Below are 21,885 nucleotides of genomic sequence, written 5' to 3'. Positions count from 1 at the left end.
CGTATCTTTCTCACTTACACTTCCTACATGAACTTCACCGTATATCAAATGGACGTCAAGATGGCTTTCTTGTGCGGCAAGGTGAAGGAGGAAATTTATGTTGACCAACCTCCTGGGTTTGTTAACTCAAAACTTCCTAACCATGTCTATAAGTTAGACAAGGCTTTGTATGGATTGCATCAAGCTCCCAGTGCATGGTATGCTACCCTCACACAACACTTGCTCGATCATGGCTATTCCCGCGGCACTATCGATCAAACTTTATTCATCAAGCATGTCGGCAGAGACCAAATTCTAGTCCAAATATAGATGATATCATTTTCGGGTTGACGAGTCCTTAGCTTTGCAAGGAGTTCGAGAAAGTCATGAAAAGGCCTTTCGAGATGAGTTTATTGGGAGAAATGACCATGTTTTTGGGGCTTCAGGTCAAACAATCTTAAACTGGAATCATGATTCATCAAGCCAAATATGTGGACGATATGCTCGAGAAGTTCGGGTTCAGAGACGTTAAACCTGCTTTGACGCCTATGGCGGAGAGACCACTACTGACTCCTGATCTTGAAGGCGAATCCATAGACCAAACGGATTACAGATCAATGATTGGATCGCTGATGTATCTAACTACAAGTTGCCCAGACATCATGTTTGCGGTCTGTCAATGCGCGCGCTACCAGGCTAATCCTAAACTATCTCATCTTACTGCTATTAAAAGAATTTTTCGGTATCTCAAAGGCAGCCCATAACTGGGTCTGTGGTATCAAAAAATTCCGATTTTGATCTTTATGCTTTTGCAGACAACAATTATGGTGATTGCGAGCTTGACAGGAAATCGACTTCAGGTGGATATCAATTTTTAGGAGATAGGCTGGTATCTTGGCAATTCAAGAAGCAGCATACTGTCTCGACCTCAACAGCAGAAGCAAAATACGTAGCTGCGTCTGCCTATTGCTCTTAAGTCATATGGATCCAACATCAGTTGTTGGATTACGGTTTGAATTTTCAAGAAACCCCCATATTCTGTGATAATGAAGCCGCAATCCAAATTGCTAAGAATCTGGTCCAGCACTCAAAAACCAAGCACATCGACATCAAAATTCATTTTATCAGAGATTGTTATGAGCGCTTGCTTATTCGGCTAGAACAGGTACCCACTTCTAATAATGTGGCGGATTTGTTCACAAAGCCGTTTAACAAAGCTCGATTCGATGTGCTGGTAAATTATTTAAAAATGATTTGTTTTGAGGATTAATTTTTGTTTAGGTTAAATTTGCGCATTTTAATTTCATTCTCTCCCATGCACATATCTTGAAGGCGAATCCGTAGACCAAACGGACTACAGATCAACGATTGGATCGCTGATGTATCTAACTGCAAGTTGCCCAGACATCATGTTTGCGGTCTGTCAATGCGCGCGCTACCAAGCTAATCCTAAACTATCTCATCTTACTGCTATTAAAAGAATTTTTCGGTATCTCAAAGGCAGCCCATAAGTGGGTCTGTGGCATCCAAAAAATTCCGATTATGATCTTTATGCTTTTACAGACAGCAATTATGGTGATTGCGAGCTTGACAGGAAATCGACTTTAGGTGGATATCAATTTCTAGGAGACAGGCTGGTATCTTGGCAATTCCAGAAGCAGTATACTGTCTCGACCTCAACAGCAGAAGCAGAATACGTAGCTGCGTCTGCCTGTTGCTCTTAAGTCATATGGATCCAACATCAGCTGTTGGATTACGGTTTGAATTTTCAAGAAACCCCCATATTCTGTGATAATGAAGCTGCAATCCAAATTGCTAAGAATCCGGTCCAGTACTCAAAAACCAAGCACATCGACATCAAAATTCATTTTATCAGAGATTGTTATGAGCGCTTGCTTATTCGGCTAGAACAGGTACCCACTTCTAATAATGTGGCGGATTTGTTCACAAAGCCGTTTAACAAAGCTCGATTCGATGTGCTGGTAAATTATTTAAAAATGATTCGTTTTGAGGATTAATTTTTGTTTAGGTTAAATTTGAGCATTTTAATTTCATTCTCTCCCATGCACAAATTTAGGGGGAGAAATAAACAAAAAAAACAAACAAAATTAGAAAATTAAAAAAAATCCAAAAACAATAGAATATCAAAAAAAATCAAAAATTTATGTTAAGTGATGTGTTGGGAAGTGATATCAACAAGTGATAACGGGCAACCTGAGTCTGTGTAAAGTACCAAAGTTGAATTGTCTAGGCTCTGTGTTTGATGCGCTGGTAGGCACAAAAAGTTTAATGGACTTGACTAGGTGCAGATGAACTTAAGGAATCAAGAGACTTGATCAATCTTGACCTATATAGTTCCGTTTAGCCTGAAAATATGACGCTTGGGTAGGTTGAGCAGGGAGATATATATAAGAATCCACCAGTCACATTAAAGGAACCCGTATCTAGAACTATGGTTTAATTTTTCCTCGATGTACGGATTCTGTCCTTAATTCCGGTATTGATAGGGCGACTGGGGAATTCTGATAAAGTAGGTTTGTAGAAAATTATTTTCTTTCTCTCTTACTGTTAGTCATATGTTGCCTTCTCTGTGTTATCGAAAGATCTGACCTGGACTGCAACATATACAAATCTATTTCTCCGCATCTTATATCTATGAAATTCTTCCTATCTGCTAGCCATATGCTGTCTCCTTTGTGTGATTAACAATCCGACCTGGTACACAACATATGCAACCTTCTACTTCTCAATCCCTCTTAAACTCTAGTTAGTCATAATCTAAATCTATCCTCTCATAATAATTGTCTACTCACCTAAAGTAAGGAGTATCTCGGAATTTCTTGATTATTGGGGTATATCAGGAAGCGGGAAACACGTTCTAGTATAGTTAAAATTGAACAATTATACATTGTCTGTAGATCTCGCTGCTCAATTTAGGTGGACAACAATATCCTTGGTCATCGTCAGATAAATGGTCCTTAGGAATATTTTTATCTAGGAACATAGGATCAACTTGTCTTGTCACTTATAGCATGTCCAAAATTTGTCACAATTTTTCGTGCTTAAGTGGACCACAATACTGGCAATCGACCAGATCTATTTATGAAAGGAGTGGTACTGACAAATGGAGAATGTTTGTCTAACAACTTTGATCCAACATCTCAAAAGGCTATTAATTTCATATAAAGATGAAATTTAGGATAAACTCAAATTTTAGTATCATTTTATTTTTATTTTTATTTTTATTTTTATTTTTATTCTTATTTTTATTTTCTTTTTACGATTGGTTATTCTTAGAAAATATTTTAATTTTTATTTTGTTATTTTGTAATTAATCCTCAAAAGGTTTTATTTTTTAAATATATTTGAGTATTGGCCTTTTATTTTAAGGAATGGTAAATGGCAGCCCAATTTTAAAAAGGTATAAAAGGGGTGTGCGGTCAAAACACGTTTACTTTTTCATCCTCCGACCGCACACTGCCTCCTCCTCCTCTCTCTCTCTCTCTCACCAAAATCCATAAAAACTCTCAATTTCGTGAAATCGAATCCTCATAATCGTAAGTACCATGAAATTGACTCCCATTATGCAATTTTTAAGCAAAAACGATCTTGAATCGATGGTTAATTGAAGGTTTCGGTATCGTTTGTACGTGTGCGGACGCACGCGCCGTGTGTGGCTGGACAGTGTATGGATGTACACTGTGTGCGGTTGGAACCTTTGTACTGTGTGCGGTAGCACTATGTGCGGTTGGAACCTTTGTACAGCTGTACACTGTGTGCGGTTGCACACATTGTGTGTGGCTGGATCTAGGTGTATGGATGTGCACCTAAAATTGACAAGAATTTTTGTTTAGTGCGAATTCTCTTAATTTTTCTAATGTTTTAATTTTTGCTTGTATTTTTCAAATTAACATGGGAGATCTTGAGTTTGCAAAGGTACACAATTCAGCCATTTTTATAGAAGATCATCCGGCTGCCCACAATGATCTCAAATTCATCATTGATGGCCTAAGAAAATGTTGCTTGGTTTCTGCTTTCACGATTGGTCCGGTGATCTATCAAAGCTTGATCAAGGAATTTTGGAGAAGCGCAATTGTTAAGAGAGATGACAAAAGAGAGAAATACCTTGAGGCAACTATACAAGGCAAGAAAATCCTGATCATAAAACATGTTATTCGAGAATCGTTGCAAATCAATGATAGGCCTGAATTCTCCATGGAAATTGATCTGGAACAAACCAAAGAAGTCCTAGACCATAGGAGTTATTAAGGATCATTTCCTCCTACCATCAAGAATTTACTACCTCCTTGCTAGAAGTACTTAGCTCATGTGTTTGTGAGCTGTATTTCCGGAAGGAGATCAGGTCCCAACGAGATTTCTCTCTTCAACACAGAAGCCAATGCAGCCTTGGCGTCAGGGATTGATTTTAATTTTTCAAATTTATTCTGCATGAATTGATTCTCAATATTGAGGGAAACAAGAGGGAAAAGTTCTTGATGTATCCGAGGTTTCTATAAATCATCTTTAATGTCATGCATCTCGAGATCGAAAGAGGAAATGAAACTCTAGATCTCAAGTATGTTGGTCCGAGTGCTTTTGGCTTAATGAAACAGAATAGAGCCGGAAAATTTGTCTTTGAAGGGAAATTTCCTTTGATAAAATTTGGAATATTTGCTGACGATAGTGATCAATCGAAATCAGACAATCTTTCTAATCCAGCAGAAACTGAAGATGTTGTGATCTCAGTTTCAGAGCCTGAGAATGAAGAAGTTCATGTTTCACCTGTAGCAATTGTGGTTGAGGAACATGACCACCTACATGATGTGGACGTTGAGATAAATTTTGATTAAGAGGGAGGTGATGAGGACTTCAGTGGAGATGATGATTTCCTGAAAGATTTGGATTTTACCGGTATCAACAATGAAGACATTTCTTTGGGCCTTGATCTCAATCTAGATGATGATGATGATTTTGGTCCTTTGTGGGGATTCGTTGACAGGCACTTTAAAAAGGTTGATGAAGTTGCTCAACCAGCAACTAAGATCGGGGATGACGTTAACACTCTCAAAATTTTGCTTTCCACTTCAAAACCAATGGAAGACTCTTCAAGTCAAAGAGATGTGGTTTCAGGGATTCCTCCCCTTGATACAAATGTCTCTACTACTATTCCATCTATGAGTGAACTGAAATAGCCACAAACCTCCTTGCCTTGTCTGGGGCAGGGAGTGTTTATTCAAGGTCAAGCACCACCGGTTTCATCAATTGTCACCACCACAACTGTCTCTACACCGCCACTTCAAACTGAAGAAGGTCCAAGCACAATATATGAAGTAGGCGGATCGTCTTCCATTCCTGAATATACCCCCACAAGACCCTCGCTTGATGAAGCCTCTATCAGGCTTGCTAAGCATCTGACTCAGAACATTTCAGATTCTCCTTCCCGAGGAAAAGGCATATCTTTTGAGGAAAAGCATTCAAGGGATGATAAGACCTTAGTGTCTAAGCTTCGAGATGAGATTGGAATCCTAAGGCAAGAAGTCATTAAGAAGAACATTCTTCTTGAGCAACATGATTCCTGTATCACTAAGCTTCGAGAAAGAGATGAACTGAAGACTAAACAGATTACAGATCTGCAAACAAATCTTGGTTCTTTAACTTCCTTCTACTTTGGGTTGAAGAACATCTTGTATGACGCCTTTAGAGACAAAGTAAAAGGTCTGTTTCAGCAGGCTCACAAGATTGTAGATCCTCCCGTGGCTCCCACCCAATCCACGGAAGGCGACTTTCCAGTTGATCCACCTCCTCCAAGGACAACTACCATTGTTGATCGTTTTGATAAAGAACCTGAAAATAGCAGATCCCGCATCATGATCAAGCAAGGGAAAAGGACCGTCACTGCCAGCAAAAGCGAAGTATTACTTTTCATGAAAAACTCAAATGAAAATCGCAAAGCTAAAGATCTTGTGTTGACTGTGACGGATCTCAAGAAGAGAAAGTTTGGTGACGAGTTTGGAGATAGATCCGGGATCAGAATGTGGGCTTTTGATCCCGAGTCGAACATGTGGGTCGTAAAAAGGAACTCTGGATTCCCTAAGTATTACAAAAGTACTCATGACTTCAACTCGTGGACAAAAGTTGATCTTGCCGAACTTTCAAGAGCCCCATTTCTTAATCATTCAGAAGATCCCAGCGCGACAAATTTCAAAAGATTTCTTGACAGGCAGGTCAAGGAAAACTTCACAAAGATGAAAATGTGAAAGCCCTGTATAGAAGAGATAAGGATGTTATTGATCTTGAATCAGGCAAGCCCATGAAGATTATTCTATGGCCAGCAACGAAACAACTAAAGGAAATTCCTATCCCTCAACATTTTTGTGAGGGATACCTTGGCAATATGGAATTCTGGGCGTATGATGATGAAACTGCCACTGCTGCCATTAAATTCAAAGATAGAGAACAAGTTCTAAGGTTGATCAGTGCTAAGGATCTTCTCAGATTCAGAGAAAGAGATATATGTACCGTGTCTCGTCACCAAATCATTTTCCAAAAAGATGTTATGGAGGTTGCTGCTAAAGAATTTACAGGAATGGTCGCCACAATCATTAATAGGAAACTTTGGATGGGATCCATGGGAAAATCTAATCTGAACCTGTTTGAAAAACCCGGAGAATGAAGACCAAGTCTATGCTAGCCTCAAACCAAGGGGGGATTGATAGGCTATACTTTTGTGGTTTGGGCTAGACATTCTTTTGTATAGATCTTGGTAGGTTGATAGAGTATGGTGTAGTGGTCTATGTTGGATAAGTTTGTGTGTGTAGCTACACACATATGTATGGCTACACACGTGTGTGCGGCCGCAGACGCCGTGTGCGGCCACACATGTGTGTGCGGCTGCACACTAGTGTGCTGCTGTGGGTAGTATAAAAGGGTTGTGTCAGTATAGTGACGTATGTGTATGTGTGTCTTTCAAGGTGTACCTAACATTTATGTGTAATAGATGTGTGCATGCTTGATGTTATTCTCATTCTACTCCTCCTACACTCTGATTGATTACTTGCAATTCATTGACTACTGATTTGGATCTACAAATCAGGGACTTACAAGAAGATTTTGTGTCCAAAACCCATTAGAAATTTTGCAGATGCACAGGTGTGCATTGAATATTTCTTCAGAAGTTCGAAAATGTACTTTTCTTGATGAATAAAGACTCCTCTGTTGGTCTGTTGAACTTGAAAATGAGGAAGAAGCTTAATTCGTGATTCATACTTAATTAAAATCTACTAACCATCAATTTGGCGAAGTCAGCAACCATTATTGGATCAGTTGATCCAAAAATGATGTCATCGACATATAATTGCACTAGCATGAGATGTTTTCCAATTGATCTTCGGAACAATGTTGGATCGAGAATTCCCTTTTAAAAACCTAAATGCTTGAGAAAACAAGTGATACTATCATACCATGCATGTGGAGCCTTTTTGAGCCTATACACAACTTTCTATACTTTGTAACAATAATTTAGATAGGCAAGATTTACAAACCCATGAGGCTGAAGGAGATAGACTTCACTATTGAGTTTACCATTGAGAAAGGCATTCTTGACGTCCATTTGGTAAACTTTGAAGGCCTTGTGAGCAGCATAAGCAAGAATGATTTGGATAGCTTCAAGAAGGGCAACAGGAGCAAAGGTCTCGTCATAGTCAAGACCCTCAATCTAAGTAAATCATTTAGCTACCAATCTCGTCTTGTTGCCAATGATAACTCCAACATCGTAGATCTTGTTTCAGAAAACCCATCGAGTTCCAACTATAGGGTGATCATGAGGTGGAGGGATGAGAGTCTACACATGATTTCGATCAAATTCTGCTAACTCTTCTTACATGGTTGTAATCTAATCTGAATTTTCTAGAGATTTTTTGATGGATTTGGGTTCAACCATTAATATGAATGCTAAAAAGTGACACTCATTTTGAATGTTGATAGCAAAGCGAGTTTGAACTCCAGTGTTGAGATTCCAATAACTTGATTTGGAGGATGATCCTTAGTCTAAACATGCAATCTTGGAAGTTCTTGAACAACAGATGATCCGACATCAACAATGGGGGTGTGTTGCTCCCCCTGAACTATTTGGAGTCTAGAATGATGATCCCCATGAAATTATGAACCTGATATATCAGCATCTTCTTCGTTTGGAAATTCAAAGAAGTGGACATCGTCTTCAATGCTGTTCGAAATGGGATTAATTTCAACAAATTGATATGTTGCATCTTGGAATCCATCGACATTTGATTCAAGGGTTGGATTTCTTTCTTGCCCTTGAGGCATGGAAGCATAGGTATTATCCTCCTCAACCTGAGATGAAAATACTTCAAATGGAGGAAATGTGGCTGTCGGACCAGATCGGACTCCATGATGTGCGTCATAACGTGAGTTGGTTCTGAGTTGTGGACAAAGTTATCACCAAAAGTGATATCAAAGCTTTCTTCAATTACATGGATACGATGATTAAAAGCATGACACACTTTTTATTTGTCTGAGTATCCAAGGAAGATAGATTACACTTCGTTGAAACTTGGTGAGTTGATCACGATTATAATTGATGAAACATCTACATCTAAATATGTGTAAGAATGAGATACTCGGCTTGTAACTATTTATAGCTTCATATGGAGTCTTTTTGAGATGACGGTTGATGATACTTTGATTTTGAGTAAAGTAAGCAGTTTCGACTGCTTCAGCCCAAAGTTAAAGAGGAAGATTTACAGAATTCAACATTAACTAATCCGCTTTAACTATGGCATAATTTATTTTTTCAACAACTCCATTTTTTTGTGGGGGTGTAACGAGCAGAAAATTTGTGTCCAATGCCTTTGTCAGTAAGAAGCTTTTCTATTGTAGCATTAGTAAATTAAGAACCATTGTCTCTATGAATTCTTTGAATGGGCAGCTTGGTGAGAACCTCAATTCCCTTAATGAAATTAATGAGTTTGAAAGCAGTTTCTAATTTCAATCTTAAGAAGAAAACCCAAGTGAATCTTATGTAGTCGCCAACAATCATAAGAATGTATTTTTCGTGATGAAAACTTTCAATAGCAGACAACCCACAAAGATCAATATGAAGAAGCTTGAGTAGTTTCGAAATGGATTTTTCAATAAGAATGGGATGAACTTTCTTGGATTGCTTCTCACACTTGCATGCAACGCAGAGATGATTGTTTTCAAACTTGAGGAGTGGCAAACACAAACCATCTCACAAGAAACCAGTTCATTCATGTATCGAAAGTTTAGATGAACAACCTCCAATACCATAGCCAACTTACGTTACCAACAACTTTTGAAAGGAGACACTATTGACGCTTCCCGATGATCATGTTGATATCCATAGGATACATATTCTTGTTCAAATTTGACTTGATGAGACATTATTTGCTATCTTCTGTCATAAGATAGCTATGCTTCTTACAAACTCAACCCTCCAATTCACATCGGTGATTTGGACCACACTGATGAAATTGTGTTTAAGATCAGCAACGTAAGCCACATTAGAGACAGAGAAATTTTCATTGGTTAGGACGCCATAATGTTGAATTTGGGAGTTTAAGTTGTTGCCATATACAACATAACCACTATTTGGAGTAAGCTTTAAATCACTTAGTTAGTCTTTCTGCCCAGTCATGTGCATGGAACAAGCACATCCATATACCATATTGTATCTTGTTCTGAAGCACAAAAAGCTTGTACAATTAGTGATTGGTGTAGTTTTAGGCTCCGAGTTAGGATTGTGGACTTTTGCATGGGCTTTGGACTTTGTTTTTGGTCTCTGAACATGTAGTATCTTGGAGTGTTCTTTCCGAGACTCTTTTGGAAAGATACAAAATGACATTATCTATTCATTGATCCAAAAATCATACTCAATACTTGGTTGTTTGACAACAAATTTTCTAGGAGGAACAGTATTCTGAGGTGGTTTATAATGAACTAAATACCGAGATGGTTCAGAGTGAACCAAGATCCGAGGTTCATGCTTTGGAAAAACAGTTTCTCCTTTGACAATCGATTCAATTTTCGGATTTGAACCTTTGGAGGATTTCTTCTTAGTAGCATTCTGAGTATCTTTTCCTTTATTTATTTCCTTCTTTGGCATAATGGATTTTTGAACTTGTTTTGGTTTAAAAATTATTCCATCAGAGGTAGCAATGAACATTGAAGAAGCCACTTTCCGAATTGAATTATTTTCATTTTAGGATTCACATAATTAACAATTTTTACAAAACAAGTGTCCGTGCTCACAGGAATAGAAGGTCTCTTAAGAATCTTAACATACATTAACGTGATGTTATTCCTAGTGGCTGGATTGGCAACTTTTTGAGATAATTTCTTGTCGGATTTCTCAAGGAACCTAGAGTTTTGTCTAGTCCTAGTTTCTTTCGCATGAGCTTTCCTAGTTTCATTCTTTGGATGAACAATGTCCTTCTTGTTCAACCATGGTTTCTTCTTGGAGTCAGATGTTGACTTAGAAGATTTTCCTACACATGGATTTGTGAAACAAGGCTTGATAGGAACTAAAGTGCTCTTAGAAACAACTTTTGAGTTTGACACAATAGAATCTGACGATGAGTTGTCATTACACTTAATTTCCTCATCATCACTATCAAAGGACGCCCAAAATGAGTTATTTTTGTACAAGTCATGTCCACAAGTCTCAAAAATGATTTCCTCAATAAAACAATTGTTTGGAGGACCAGAGTTCGGAATGTAAACTCTAGTACCACCTGTGCTATGTGGAAGTTCCGAAAATTGATTCTGGTTTAGGGATATCAGAGGTGGAAATTGCATGGAATCAGGACATGTAAAAATGATTGGTTTGAATTTAGGAATCAAATACTGATATTTATCTGAAGTCTCAAGAAGGTTCAACAATGGTGAGATGGGGGTATCCGAATAAATGTAGGTTGGAATGTCTTCCATAAACGTTAAGTTTTGAAGTTCCTTCAAGGGACGAGCAATTGGTTTCGGAAGTTTAATTGTCCTAGATCAGGTGCTTTATAGACGGTGAAATTTGTGCAAACTATCGATTTTAACATTAAGATGTACTCTATCACAAACCAAAAGATTTCTTTGACGAATTGAAATTTCATGTTTTTCATTCAAAATAATACATTTATCTTTGGCCATTACAAGTTCCCGCTCTAACGATTCAATCTTAAGCTTGCGGTCTTCAAATCACAATCTAAGACAGGTTAACTCACTATCCAACTTCTCATTAGTATCTAAGGCTGACTCACATGCTTTATGAATAAATGTCATGCCTGATTGTATTTGAGTTGGATAAGGTTCGTATATAGATAAATCAAAGTTATTATAAGTGATCATGGATCTTACTTGTTTGATGATACTTTACCCTGGTAGATTGTTGGATGCCATATAACAGTAGTATGGATCAACATCGACACCATCATGTTTCGAACCTACGGACCAGTAACCTTCATTACACTCAATTGATTGTCAAGCCATGAGACAAAAGTTTCTACTTCCATTTCCTTCATCCTCATCACTTGACGACTAATACCCATTAACATTTCACAAAACAGTGGTGACAAAAGCCTTTTTCACTCTAAGCTAACTCCAGAGCACGTTGAGCATAATAAACAACGTCTTTCACCTTTTGTTTTGGAGGTTCATCAGCCAAGCAATCCATTGAATTGCAACATCCATAAAAATTCACAAAATTTTAACATCCAAAAACCATTAATAATTACAAAGTGTTTTCAAAATAGTTCCATATCAGAGTATCTCAGAAATCAAAGTCATAACATGTGAGGAAGTGCACGGTCACGCCTTCGCCTTCCCCCGTTCATCTAAAGTACCTGAAACAATAATAAATAAATGTAAGCTCGAAGGCTTAGTGAGTTACCCTAATATACAACCACCATATAAACCAGAACAATATCATATCAAACAGCATGAATATAGAGTCTTCAGTATGACCAGACCGCCCTCATTGGGCCTTCAGTCTATCTGGCTCTCTCTCAAAACCTTCAGCATGTCTGCTCCGCCCTCCCGGTCCTTCATCTTGTCTGGACCGTTCTCCGTGCCTTCGGACTGACTGATACGCCCCGTTGGGGCTGCAATCTATCTGGACTGCCCTAGGTCTATTGGCCTAGAGCACGAAGCAAGACCGCCTCAACCCACCTGCAATCATACAATCAACACATAAATATCATATGCTACCTAGTATGCACAAACAATCAAACTGGTCTAACAAATCACTAATGATAGCATCATCCTATATACCTGGATACCGATCTAATAGATCATTACTGCATACAAGCATACTATAACCAACATAACAATCCAAGGGCCGACCTTGGAGCCGTAAACCCTATCAGTATAGTAAGGAGAGCTTACCTTACAAGTAGCACTAGATGATAATGTCAACCTCCTGAAACACGACTCCAAACTCAAACACCTACAACCACCATAGGACCAATTCTATCAAGACCCAAATTACCAAAATACCCTCAGAAGTCAAACTTGGTTAATCCTTGGTCAAAGTCAAAGTTAACAGCCAAGTTCAACAATCCATATTGACCCAACTCGTCGAGTACAGCTACTAACTCATCGAGTTCCTTCAGAACTCAAAAACTGTGAAAACACGAGTCAACTCATCGATTTGCCAAACAATTTCATCAATTCCATGCAATGTCCAAAGGATTGGGAAAACCCAAACCAACTCGTCGAGTTATCTCACCAACTCGACAAGTTCACTCAGAATCCAAAAAGCGGGAAAGTCCAACTCAACTCGTGGAGTTGGCTATCCAAATCATTGAGTTCTTTCAGCCATTTGGCATTCAGCTCATTCCAGTCGAATGCAAAGATTCAAACTCCAGATCTAGCTTCCTGCAGTGAAGTTACCACGTAAAGTTGCTATTTTTACGTGCATGCAAGACCTTAAGAAGCTTAAACACTCAAAACTAGTCCTAAGAAGAGGTTTAGGACATGTAGAAGGTCCATAGCTTGGTAAAGTCAAGAACTTTAGGTCCATGAGGGCCTAGAGGAGTCTAAATCTAAACTCCTCACTTTCTAATGTGCTCAACACCATAAATGACACAAGATTAGACTAGAAATGACCCTAAACTCTTGAATGGAGAGATCTAACACGAAAATGGTCAAGGTAATGACTTGTTACCATCAAAAGGATGCGAAACGAAGTAGATGCTGGATCTACAAGCTCCTTCACCTTCCAATCTCTTGAATCCTCAAGTTCCTTCAAGAATGCACCAAACACACACACTTTTTAGGCTCACACACTCAAAAATGGAGAGTTAGCTCGTTAGGGTTTGCTTCTGGACGATAGTGTGGTAAGGGAGGCTGGGGAGAGGAGTTAAGGTTCTTTAAATAGTGTGCAAACCCTACAAATTAGGGTTTTCATGCACAGACTCAACTTGTCGATTTGGGTCCTCCAACTTGTTGAGTAAGTCCTAATGTCCATGCGACCTGATCAATCTCAATACGACGAGTTCGAGCCACCAACTCGTCGAGTAGGTCTCCAGAAATGTATAAAAACCTTCGAAATTTCATACATGTGAGTCGGGATGTCGCAATTCTCCTTCACTTGAACTAGACTTAGTCCTCAAAGTCTGCTGCGGTGAATAACTCCGGGTAATGCTCCTGTATCTCCGACTCTGGCTGCCAGGTCCACTCAGATCCCCTCCGATGCTCCCATTGTACCTTTACCAAAGGTACCTCCTTGTCTCGCAAAAACTTGAATTTCCTTTCGAATACGGCCAGCGGTATCTCAATGTAGTTCAGACGATCATCAACCTGAATGTCGTCCAATGATACGATCGCCTCCTCATCCAATATATAATTTTGCAACTACGACACATGGATTGTACTATGGATGTGACTAAGATCCTCCGGGGGATCCAGTTGATAAGCGACCTTACCCTCCTTGGAAATAATCCTGAACGTCCCAATGTATCGGAGATCTAACTTTTCCCTCTTATTGAAGCGACTCACACCCTTCCAGGGTGAGACCTTCAGTAGTACCATATCCCTAACCTGAAACTCCAGCTCAGATCGGCGTTGGTCGGTGTAACTCTTTTGCCGACTCTGAGCAGTCTGTAACCTCTGCCTGATCCGTTGGATCATCTCAGTGGTCTGAAGGACCACCTCATTCCGTCCCATCACTCAATGACCAACCCCGCCCCAGCCGACTCGGGTACGCCACCTACGTCCGTACAATAGCTCAAATGGCAGAGCAAGAATGCTGGAATAAAAGCAGTTGTTGTAGGAGAACTCTGCCAAAGGTAGGTAGGAGTCCCAGCTCCCACCAAAATCAATAATGCTGGACTGTAATATATCCTCGAGGGTCTGAACGATCTACTCCCTCTGGCCGTCTGTCTGCGGATGATAAGCAGTACTGAAATGCAGTCGCGTGCCCAGTTCCTCGTGGAACTTCTACCAGAAATGGGAGGTGAACCGAACATCATGGTCTGAAATGATAGAGACCGGAACCCCATGGTGAGCAAAGATCTCGTGGATGTACACATCAGCTAGCTTATCGGCCGATGAACTCTCCTGAATGGGCAGAAAATGGGCACTCTTGGTCAATCGATCCACGATGACCCATATAGCGTCGAATCCCTTGTCGTTCTCGGCAACTTCTTGATGAAGTCCATCGTGATCTGCTCCCACTTCCACATGGGAATCTCCAGAGGCTACATCTTTCCACATGGCCTCTGATGCTCGACCTTGACCAACCTGCAGGTCAAGCACCTCTCAACGTACCAAGCGATCTCTCGCTTCATGCATGGCCACCGGTAACTCAATCTCAGAGCCCGATACATCTTGGTGGCCCCCGGGTGTATAGAGAAACGATACTTATGAGCCTCCTCTAGTACAATAATTCTGACCCCACCGGACATCGAAACCCAAACTTGATCACATCGGGTCAACAATCCTCGACTATCCTGCGCAAACCGGGCGATTTCGCCCCTGATCCTCTCCAACTTCCAGTTCTCCTGCCGCACACCCTCAATCTGAGCTTCCCTGATCAAGCTCACTATTGGGGAATCCACACATATCCGCAAACATGTTTCTGGGATAGAATATCCATCCGACTTGCCGCTCAGGGCGTCCGCTACAACATTCGCTTTACCCGAATGGTAAAGGATCTCGCAGTCATAATCCTTGACTACGTCCAGCCACCTGCGCTACCTCATGTTCAGGTTCGCTGATCCATGATGTGTCTCAAACTCTTGTGGTCTATGTAGATGGTACAGCGGGCCCCATAGAGGTAATGTCTCAAGATCTTGAAAGAAAACACTACCACTCCCAACTCAAGATCATGTCTGGGATATGTCATCTCGTGCGGCTTCATCTGCCACGAAGCATACAATATCACTTGTCCTCTCTGCATGAGGACCGCTCCGAGTCCTATGATAGATGCGTCATAGAAAACCACAAAATCCTTAACTCCCTTTGGAAGAGTCAGGTTTGGAGCCTCGTAAAGTCTCTGGCGCAGAGACTCAAACACAGTCTGCTGCTTAGGGCCCCACCGGAAATCCACCCCATTCCTAGTCAGATGAGTGAGGGGTACTATAATCTTGGAGAAATCCTGTATAATCTCCAGTACGACCTGCCAATCCCAAGAAACTTCTGATATCCATGGGATATTTTGGAACCTCCCACTGCATAACCGCCTCGATCTTGGCTGGATCGACCAAAATCCCCTCCTAGTTAACGAGCTGTCTAAGGAACTGAACCTCTTGCAACCAAAACTCGCATTTTGAGAACTTGGCATACATTCGTTCTCTCCTCAAAGCTCCCAATATCTCACGGAGATGCTCCCCATGCTACTCTATGGTCTTGGAGTACACCAAGATGTCATCTATAAACACAATGACTGAGCGATCGAGCATCGTTCTGCATACTCGATTCATCAGGTCCATAAATAATGTCGGTGCATTGGTGAGTCCAAACGGCATCACCACAAACTCTTAATGTCCATAACGAGTCTGGAACGTGGTCTTCTCCACGTCCTCCTCCCTAACCCTGACTTGACGGTATCTGGACTTCAGGTCTATCTAGGAGAACCAAGATGCTCCCTACAACTAATCGAAAAGATCATCTATCCTTGGGGGTGGATAACGGCTCTTCATCGTTAACTTGTTCAACTCCCGGTAGTCAATGCACATCCGGTGTGAACCATCCTTCTTCCCGACGAAGAGAATCGACGCTCCTTGCGGAGAACTGCTCGGACAGATGAACTGCTTGCCCAGTAGTTCTTGCAGCTGTGATGACAGCTTCTGCATCTCGGGTGGTGCCAATCGGTACGACATCTTGGTGATAGGGGCCGCACCTGACACTAGGTCGATCCTAAACTCGAATTGCCTCTCCGGAGGCACTCCGGGTAACTCCTCCGGAAACACATAAACAAATTCTCTGATAACTGGAACATCCGAAACCAAAACCTGATCCCTGACTCGTATATCCACTACATACGCCAAATAACCCACACACTCGTGCTGAATATACAGCATAGCCTTGGCGGCTGAACGAAATCCTGAAACCGATCTGGTGCCCTTGCCGTAGATAACTAGTTCTCCCCCACTTGGGGTTCGAACTACCACCCGCTAACCCTTGTAGTCGATCATGGCACCGAAGCGACTCAGCCAGTCCATAACCACGATCACGCAAACATCCCCCATGGGTATCAGAATCAAGTCAATCTGGAATGAAACCCCAAAGATCTCCAAAACACAACCCTTGTAGACTGAAGAAGCATGAATCTCGTGTTCATTGGCGATGGAGACTCACAACGGACACTCTAACTCTCTAAAGGGTAAGTCGAACTACCTACTAAAGGATCGCGAGACAAAAGACCAACTCACCTAAAGTCAAATAATACCAACGCAGGTAAGGATTTCACTTACAACATACCAGGCACCACATCTAATGTTGCCCTGGCCTCCTCGACTGTGAGCTGGAAGGCGTGTCCCTGAGCCCTCGGGGGCTCTGCTCTACCCTGCCTCCCTTCAGTAATCCTCAGTGTAGTCGGCGTTGGAGTCTGCATCGGTCGGGAAACGAGCAATGGACAGTTGGTCTTCATGTGACTAACCTGGTCGCAATGGTAACAAATCCTCATATCATGAACCGGGGCTATCTGGCGGAAATCCCTCGCAAAGTGCCCCTCATTTCCTCATTTGCAGCACACACTACCGGATCTACAAACTATAGAATGACCCTTCCCGCACTTTCCACAAGTGCATCCATGTTGGCCCCCAGACCTACAATCAACGGTCTTGGGCCGCTTCGGCGCAGGCTGCGACTGCGTCGGGGTCTGCCTCTGCTCCTGCAACTGTAACTCAATCTCAAGCTCACGCAGCCTAGCGGCCTCCTGTAACTCTAGTAGTGTATCACAAGGTTGGGTAGCAACAAACTGTCGGATTTCGGTCTTGAGCATGCTCAGATAATGTGTCATCTGAGCATGCTCAGAAGCAAACTTCGGGCAAAACATCACCCTCTCAGTAAACATACATGTGATCTTCGTCACCGACTCCACTCTCTGTCTCAAATCCAAAAATTCATGTCACAATCTCACACGCTCCACCCGTGGAATGTAGCGGGAGTAGAACATCTCCTTGAACTGATCCCAAGTAACTGCAGGTCTCTACTCATCAGAATACAACCCTATCATCAACCCCCACCAGTCCTTCGCTCCAGACCTCTATATGTTCAGAGCACACCTGACCTTCTGGTCAGTAGGACATGAAAATGTGAAAAAGCATCCCTCAATGTCAGATAGCCACCTCATGGCTATGATCGGGTCCTGAATCCCATCGAAAGTTGGGGGGTTTGTGTTATTGAAGTCCTGATACTAGAAAGCCCGACTGGCTCCACCACCTCCAGCTGCTACAGCTGCAGAAGCAGCAGCGACAATCGTCTCAACAATGGTTGCATAGCTCATTGAAGTACTCAACCATGGTGTTCTTAATAAATCCAAACATCTCCGGCAACTGTGCCCTGAATAGTGCAGCTAGGGATGAGCTATAGAACCGGAAAACCGAACCGGAACCGGAATTGGACCGGAACCGAAACCGGTATAACCGAAAAATTCTTAAATCCGGTTCTTGGTTCTAAAAATTGACCTTGTCTGGGTTCCGGGTATGGGTCCAACGGGTTTGAGAACCGGATTAGAAAAAAAAACAAAACCGAATTAAATGCACCAGACCCGGTTTATTAGGCCCTGAACCGGAATTTGAACGGGTACTAAAGAAAAAGACAATCTTGACAGGTTGGGTTTGACATCGAATGCACGAAGGGTTATTGTGATCGACAACAACTATTAGGATAGATTCATCATTGAGACAATTAACTCGAAAAGGAAGAAAATTACAGTGTTTTAATGGAAGCAGTTCATCTTTCTCAATAAATCATCTTACTTTACCAAGTTTTTTGGGTTAATGTTCATCAACTCTGTAGTTGCTCCCTTTTACAAATTTGTTGTTAATTAATGTGACATCCCCAAGTTCACGGTCAGAAAAGACCGATTTGTTTATGCTTTGTTTTTATAAAATCAGAGTAATCCTTTGATTAAAAGAGTTGCGGAATTTGTTCCCAAAATAAAATATGATAAAATAAAATTTATCAAAGCATTTCTTAAAGAAATGTATTTTCATTAAATAACAAAATCTCGGGATGTCATGTTCCGATACAGACCAAAAGAATAAACAATATAAAATAGACCTTATAACAGTTAGTTATAACTACTGATCTATAATCCAAAATCTCTCGTCAAGTCCACCAACTTATACCCTTGTGCCATTACCTGTCATGCAAAGAAAGCTGATGGGTCAGGCTTGGGAGCCTGGTGAGCATATAGGGTTTTTAACCCACAATAATACATAATATATTATATTCAATCATCAAACAATCAACCCAAATACCCATCCCCATTATCTCCTTTATTTCTTAAGGTCTTACCCTAAGAACCAATTATCATTCATTCATTCATTCCTAAGGATTTACCTAAGGAATTGGCACGAAGTCCATTGCTGCCAAAGTTTATCTATCAGATACTAAATCCATAGCTATGAGGCGCTAACTCCATAGTCACCAAGGTTTACTCAACAGGCACGAAGTCACATCGTCACCAAGGTTTATCAAATAGGTGCTAACTCCATAGTCACCAAGGTTTATACAATAAGCGCTAACTCCATAGTCACCAAGGTTTATACAATAGGCGCTAACTCTATAGTCACCTAGGTTTATACAGTAGACGCTAACTCCATAGTTACCAAGGTTTATACAATAGGCACTGCATCTCATAGTTGCCACTATTTCATCTACCAATGTTCTACCCAACATATTCTGTAGATATAAAATACATATATAGATTGAATCATTTAACACCCGTATAAAAACATCAATTCCAAGCCCATCTCAAATAGACAAATAATATATAACATATAGCACATATATCATAGCTAATACTTTATATTTATGTGTTAGAAGAAAGTAACCACACACTCACTTGATCAGAAGATGATCGGACAGCTCTAAGCCTTTTAGAAGTAGTATTCTTCGGTAGATCTGGAAGATCTTTACAAAAATTGGCTTCTCGCTGGCATAGCTTCGGCTCGGGAATTTCACTTCTCGGGATCTTCGGGGCTTCAGGACTTGCTTCGGGTCTCGTGAATGATACCGGGCCTTCGGGATATTTCTTACACAAAAAACGAGGTAAAACGGGAGAGAGAGAAGAGAAAATGAGCAAGAAGGTCGGCTGCCTTCGCAAGGTATTTATAGGGTTGAACCCTCGCATTACGTTGGGCGTAATGCTTAGCTACGTAGGGCGTAGTGCCAAAAAACGTCATTGCTTACGTATGCGAGGCACTCGAGTCCGAGGGGTTCATGCACCGGGGTACGCTGGGCGTACTTCAGATAAGATCAATGACTCCTTCGGATATACATCCGAATTAAAGATTAAATATATATTTTAATTATTTAATAAACTTGAAAAATTCATATCTTCCTCATACGAACTCCGTTTTCGACATTCTTTATATCCACGTGTAGGTGAGACTACACTCTACAACTTTCATTTAGACTCCGTCAGTTAATTTTGAATTTATTTTTATTATTTATTTTTAGTAGGCCTGCACAGTCAATATAAATTTCTTTCGTAGGGTTTTTTTGTGTGAGATGAATTCGGTGCTCCCCTCCCCCCAATGATTCACGTCCATATCAAGTTATATAAAACATAATTACATAAATTCACCTCCAACTTTCAGCATTATTCTAAATTTAGCCCTTAGCTCTCAACTTTCAGCATGGTACAACTTAAGTCCTCAACATTGCTCTTGATTTTCGGATTATATTTCTTTCAACAAACTGACCCCAACGTTAACGCTGATTATGAACTTGAAAACGACCAAATTTGAGAAAACTTAAAACACAAAACTTGTAGATAATTCTTTCTAGCTTCCAGAACATCTTGAATCACCTAGCTTCCGGTATATATTGAATCGCCTAAATCGGAGTCCCAAGGAACCGGATATTATGAAAACACTGAGACGTGGTCAAATGTTGAACATCATTCTTTCATATTTGTTTGAATGTGATGAATTTTTCTTCTTTTGAATCCGTCAATTCCATGTCGAAACCATTTGTACATTATAATATGAGTCCAGCTCCCACCAAGACTAGTAGAATAAGTGGTAGGGCCTAAGAAGCTTAGTCAATATTGTATATACAAGATAAAATCTGTTAATTCCTTTGAGATTTTTGAACTTCATAAGATGAAGCCCAACTCCCACCAAAAACCGTAGACTAGGCGGTACAGAACCCATGAGGCGCATGTTGCACTTGAAATAACATGTAAAATGGAATACGTTAATTTTGATGTAAAGCTCAAGGTGCTATATTTTGGATTTTGTGTAAAGAAAACCAACTCCCACAAACCTATAGAATAGGAAGTGAGGACCTAAGAAGCTTAGGTGAACTTGTAAAAACAAGTTAATGAGCCATTAATTCCTTTTAAGAACTTTAGACTTCACAAGAAGAAGCACAACTCCCATCGTCTTATAAAAATAAGAGATGAGGAACCCATACAACAGGCCAAAAACTCAACTGAATGGGAACAAAAATACCAACCATGAAATATTAGGTCTACTAGATTCATTAACATCATTTATCTTTTTAAGCTCATAAAATAATTTAAATAGTAAAATCTGGGGGCAAAAATAAGTTTTTTAATTCACTTAGTCGTCAAAAAACGAGCACTAAACAACAATACCATATATGTTACACTTGTAGATGAGCTCATTAAATCTATCGTAATAGGCTTCGATAGATGCACTCTCCTTCTGTTTGAAGTTTTTTAACTCCGACAAGAATTGTGTCACTAATATCTTCTTAGTTTGTTCATTCCCTTGGAATTTCTCCTTCAAAGTGTCCCAAATTTCTTTCACAGTTTTGCAGCCTTGAACAGAGTTATAAACAAATAGTGGTAAGGCTCCACGCAATTCATGAAGACATATTTTCTCATTTGCCTTCTACTTGTTTCGTTGAGTAATCACGTCTTCATCAACACCAACATGTCCAACAACTTCAAGACAATCGGCACAATATGGACCAACGCTAACAGATCTCCACAGATCTTCATCCATTCCGTTTAGGAAGTCTTCCATACGATCTGATCATTGATCGTATACTCTGGAAGCAACATTGGAACTTTTGTAGAGGATCCGAGCAAGTTAGTATAGTTCATCACAATGTTGACATTAAAATTCGCTATTTGTTTGAGTAAAAAGAGGATAAACTTTGAAAAGAAAGAAGTCGGATGCAAAACGACTTATAAAACAATCGTAAAATCACAGTAATCGAATGAAGAACTACGTT

General features: G+C 40.4%; 1 protein-coding gene across 1 annotated transcript; it reads left to right on the top strand.

Annotated features, from left to right (window-relative positions):
• Nucleotides 1-449: 449 nt before the first annotated feature.
• LOC111893396 (uncharacterized) lies at nucleotides 450-955 on the top strand. Its single transcript, XM_023889454.1, has 2 exons — nucleotides 450-613; nucleotides 733-955. Exons 1-2 carry the CDS (start codon nucleotides 450-452, stop codon nucleotides 953-955), a joined length of 387 nt encoding a protein of 128 aa, XP_023745222.1.
• Nucleotides 956-21,885: the final 20,930 nt, after the last annotated feature.

Source organism: Lactuca sativa, chromosome 9, assembly GCF_002870075.4.
Source record: "Lactuca sativa cultivar Salinas chromosome 9, Lsat_Salinas_v11, whole genome shotgun sequence".
Taxonomy (NCBI): Eukaryota; Viridiplantae; Streptophyta; class Magnoliopsida; order Asterales; family Asteraceae; genus Lactuca; species Lactuca sativa.
Note: the sequence above shows the minus strand (reverse complement) of the source record. Positions and strands in the feature narration are given on the sequence as shown.

Bases quoted from the DNA above. Each gene is read 5' to 3' on its own strand.
- LOC111893396 (XM_023889454.1), top strand. From the start codon at position 450: ATGATTCATCAAGCCAAATATGTGGACGATATGCTCGAGAAGTTCGGG. The intron at 614-732 runs GTATCTAACTAC...GGTATCTCAAAG, and splicing joins TCAATGATTGGATCGCTGAT to GCAGCCCATAACTGGGTCTG.